This window comes from Montipora foliosa, chromosome 5 (genome assembly GCF_036669935.1).
Source record: "Montipora foliosa isolate CH-2021 chromosome 5, ASM3666993v2, whole genome shotgun sequence".
Classification (NCBI taxonomy): Eukaryota; Metazoa; Cnidaria; class Anthozoa; order Scleractinia; family Acroporidae; genus Montipora; species Montipora foliosa.
The window spans coordinates 7,815,403-7,820,402 of NC_090873.1; the positions used below are offsets into that span (position 1 = coordinate 7,815,403).

At 38.3% G+C, this 5,000-nt stretch overlaps 1 protein-coding gene across 1 annotated transcript in view; it reads left to right on the forward strand.

Moving 5' to 3' along the window:
* Positions 1–3,669, forward strand: part of LOC138002101 (sperm receptor for egg jelly-like) — a 14,741-nt gene extending 11,072 nt beyond the window's left edge. Inside the window, exon 4 of the mRNA XM_068848194.1 lies at positions 2,783–3,669. Within this exon, the coding sequence (XP_068704295.1) occupies positions 2,783–3,123 (341 nt within the window). The 3' untranslated portion in view covers positions 3,124–3,669. The remainder of the gene's footprint in view (positions 1–2,782) is intronic.
* Positions 3,670–5,000: the final 1,331 nt, after the last annotated feature.

The window sequence follows — 5,000 nt, forward strand, 5'->3', positions numbered from 1 at the left end:
TGAGCGACCGATGTCTCTCAGATCGAATTTATATTTTCAGTTGTATGGGATAATTCAGATCAGATTTGACAGGTAGTCATCAAATGACGTCTTCAACCAGAAAGACAAAAGAAGGAGGCGTGCATAAATTAGGGCTACGTTTGAACACGTGACCCTAAGAAGCACGTCAAAACAACAACAATGGGGCAAGTTTGAACATAACCCAAGGTGCATAAATTACAAAAAAATGGAGCAAGTTTGGACGTAACCCGAAAATATAGTTTCGTAAGGAGCGCGCGCGTTTGTAACAATTGTGTGGAGCATAAAATAGTCCTGTGTGTGCATATCGTTTTGGCGGTGTGTGTATATGCTGGCTTGAAGAGATAGCTCTGTCCTGCTCTAGAGTTGAAGAGAGAATGAGAGATTACAGCGAAGCAAAGACATGACCTAAAGGGAATAAATTAATCATGATCACACCAGATGCTCTGAACAAAAACCAATGAGTAAAAAGTGGTGCATTTATATAGCGCCTTTATCACAAACAACTCAAAGGCGCTTTACAATGATCAATTTACTCCCAGCGGACTGGAAGCATATACAGGCGCAAATGGCAGCCGTTTCTAAGCAGTCCATGCATGCTGGTACTCATTTTACCGACCTCGGAAGGATGGAAAGCTGAGTGAACTTTAGCGGGAAAGAAGGTCGCCAAATATTCCACACTCGGCAGAACCGGGAATGGAACCCGGGACCTTAGGGTTGGAAGGCAGAGATCTTACCACTGCGCCAACCCCTCCGCTGCTAATGAGAAACACAATAGAGTGGTTTTCAATTGAGTGTCGACAGTAATTAGCGAATTACTTTGGTTTTGCATTTACGTCACTCATCAGTGATTGGTTCAAAGTTCTCGCGCCACTCTTTCAACCAATCAGAAGTGAAACCAAAACCAATCGTGGCTCACTAGTGCACATTTTCCCGCGCTTTGTGTCGGCTACGTGTAATTACTTCCAGTTTTGATTGGTTTACCGGATTGTCTCCGTCCTTTTTGATTTGCCAAAGTAATTACTTTGGTTTTGGTTTTGGTTTTACGACACTTAATTGAAACTCGCTCTAAGTAAGCTCATCGAAAACCAATGAAAACACTACAAAATGAAAGTTTTAGCGGACAAACGTTCGAAATATTCCAAACCAAATAAGCGCTGTCTTTTTTGCAATGTTTAAAGCCGGCCGTGCTTCAACTGTCATAGTAGCGCTATTCTTTTCCACCCAGAGCGATAAATCCTTTCTTGGCGCAAGTTTACGATTTTATTAGCATAACGTTCGATTCGTTTATCAATCAGCATAGCTTACGCTAACAAACTTATATTAGGAAAAGGCTTGAAAAAAAGAAAGCAGCAATGGCTCTAAAATTTCAAATCATTACGGACCATTCGGGCAAGAAATGCTATTTGGTTGAAAAAAAAAAAATGTTAATCCCCATGAATTTTAGCAGCTTGAGCTTTTCAAGTACATTAGGAGATGTATTCATACATATGTATTTTATCTCACGAGCGAGAAGTTAGCGCTTTCATCGCAAAGTGAACTCGAGATGTTTTCGTTAATTACCGGCCGCCATATTGGTGGACAACTCTGTAAAGTTGCATTAAACGCTTCGACAAATAACTCAGAAACGATCTACCGCACAGACGTGAGAATTGGAGAGGTGGCTAAAAGATTTTTTTTCCTACAACATTCCAAATTCTTGACCTTTTTCATTGAGCAATTTTGAATTTATTTTTTTGTTGCGTGACAGTGTAAACTATCTACAGATTGTTTTCACGTGATGTCACGTAGGCCATGTTGTTGTTCCTAAACAATAGGACCGCAGCCATGTTGGTTCTCCAAACTAATCCTCCGGGAATTGAGCTTGAGATCATGCAAACGTTCTCTTTTGTTTCGGTGGAAAAACAAGGTTACTGATCTCGTGAGTAAAAACACTCTATAGTATTGAAGTGGAAGATCATACCGCGCATCTTAATTCTTAAATTCACGCATAACCACAATTCCTTGCGCCTTTTACCACAATCCATCCCGCTTCGAAGAAAAATGTGTTCTTCTCCGGATCAGAGAGGTGCCTCGTTCCTTCGCTTCAGGCTCACTCACTGCGGCAACAAAAAGAGTAAATGGTGTTACTGAAAACAAGATTAATCCTGCAGCTGGCGTGGAAAATGCATATCGTTCCTCCAGCGCTGAGGTGAAGCGAGTTATTGGCTTTTACATCATTTTCCAGCTTGGATGTTTTGACTTTGTAAACAGTCCCGTAACTACGTTTCGTATGGGACTGGTTAGGTACTTTTTCTCCGAGAAAATCTGAGCAAGCCCCTGTATGTTGCTGACTGACAACAACAGAGTTGCTCCGAGTAATTCCGAGTGCACCTCTACGGGGACCTACTCATATTTGCTCGGAGTTACTTGGAGTTATGTTCGGAGTTACTCGGAGCTGTCCTGAGCTGCGTGCCGCTCGCGCATATTATTATTATTATTATTATTATTATTATTATTATTATTATTATTATTATTATTATTAGTATTATTATTATTATTAGTATTATTATTATTATTATTATTATTATTATTATTATTATTATTATTTTATTTTTTATCCTCCGGAGTGGAAGCGGAGTTAGTTTACATTGCTGTTTAGGACAGACACGAGTAGGTGTAGGGCGTGCCAAGCCTTTTCCTGGAACACATTACTTATTTTATTTATTTATCTGTTTCTTTACTGATTGTTTGATTGTTTGATTGATTCCTTTCTTTCATTAAGGTTCTCAGAGTTGTTATTATCGTTACGATGCTACTGCCTTTTTGTTCTCCTTGCGCAACAAGCCAGGATGGGCGCCGACAAAGCTGCCACAAACGGGTCCACATAGTTCGAATAGAGAGTCCATTTACGACTGCAATACATATGGTCCTACGTTTGGAGCAGGACACGCTATTTTCATTTCAAACCTTGCGTCATCTGGTACGTCTTCGTGTTCAGACATTGGTTGGACTTACAGTCCACCAGCAGGCCATGCTTACCAAAGTACTTTCGCGCAGACGTTCCTTGCTGGCACTCGCTATTTCCGCCCAACTGAAGTGGAAGTTTTCTACCACACTTCCTAGAAACGTTCGAGAACTTTAAAAATTTGCAATATCTTAATACTCTCCAAAACTAAGTTCATGTTAATGAAGAATTAGAGATATGTCCAATGCAAATAATAGACGCAATCATTTCTTAAAACGATGTTAGAACTGATATCGAAAAATTTGGGGAGTTTTTTAAACCTCTTTTCATTCTTTTGTAAGAAAGAGTTACACAGTGTGTAATTAAAACGCTTTAACGAAAAGATGACCATGGTTCATGCCGACAAACGCAAGTGTGGACGCATTTTTCCGGGGAGCAAACAGCAACAGAACAGAAGCAAAATATGAATTTAAGTATTATACCAAGCAAAAACAAAATTACAATTAAATAAGAGGCATACCTTTTAATGTTTTTAGGGAATTCGAAGTTACGTTATTTAGCCAATAAGGGCGTCGTCCGAGGTGTTTGAATATTATTTTAGAGGTGTCCACGTTAGTCCTGCACAATATTGTTTGATTTGCCAACGCCTTTTATCCGCTGACAATAAATTTGAAATAAAATTTGTGTATAGCTTCTCCCATTGAGTGTTGGTTGTGATTATTTCGGAATCATCTTGTATGGCGTGGTGTTTTCGAGGGGAATTACTCTTTCTGTTTTTTCCTCTTGCAACCAAAGCCGCTGTTACCTTAGTAAACTTGAAGATAAAGGAAACCGAGTCCACGAGGAAAAGAATTTTGAAGTGTGACGTAAGTACATTATATGTTCTTATCAGACTGAGTCGTGCAGCAACCCGGCATCAAAACAATTGTCAAGTTTTACACAAACTTTCAGTAACATACCTTTTTACTAATATTCGCTTTTACACTTTGCTTTCCCAAAAAAGTCATGTGAAAATACTCATAAAGTACTTTCTATCAAATTTGGGCAAATTCTAATCCTAACATCTAAAAGAAGAAGACAGTTTATTAAATCTCCCCTTTATCACAGTATTGGGTCATTTACGAAGAAGTTTGTCTCAGTCCTCTCTTATCTCAGTTGTCACTTGACTAGCAATAGAGTTATTTTCATAGAGTTATGACATTATTGGATTTAAGCCTAAATCCTGAATTCAGGAAGTATCCTAAACATGCAAAAAAGCTAACCTTGGGCTTCATTAGACCTAAACAAACGTTTTTAGACTTAAGGTTCGCTTTTATGAATGTTGGCTTCCAAAATATTGAATTCAGGATTTTGGAAACTTAACTTTAACTATGACATAACTCTATAAAAACAACTCTAAGAATAGGTGCCCCCTCTAGTTATGCCTCTATTCTCATTTTATTGCACAGCAAAAGCTAGTGAAGCCTTCAGACTCTTCCGCTGTCGAAATCCGGTCGACCCTTCTTGAGATATCTTACCAATTTAATTTAACGAACTCGCAATTGTCCTGGTTCAAGGTGAAGCTTTTGATGAAGTGATACTTAGGTAAGTAATCACAATAACGCATGCACGCTTTTGCAGGCTTTGTTGCAACAACGTCTGAATTTGCATTGCGCATTTCACTACAATGATTACTCACAAACATATTTTAACTCTCTAGTTTAATCAAAGCGAGAGATTGTTAATTGTAACGAAATTTATGCATTCCACATGACCAATGCTATATGTACGTGACAAAAAAGATCTTCAGGTTTAGTAATACCTGTTAAATACTTTCAAATCGTTATTAACTATGTGACTTTATTGTGAACGTGTTCATGGATTTAAGATTGGAATGTAAAAAAAAAAGCTGAAAACATTTCTATAGAAGTTTGTTCGTAAATCTTTTATAGATGGTATGGTACCGGTGGAAATAAGTCTTTCAGGTCAATTGAATCGAGCTAACAATTTTACTGAAATGGTGCGAGATCTATTAAATAGCAATAAAAGGTTTGGA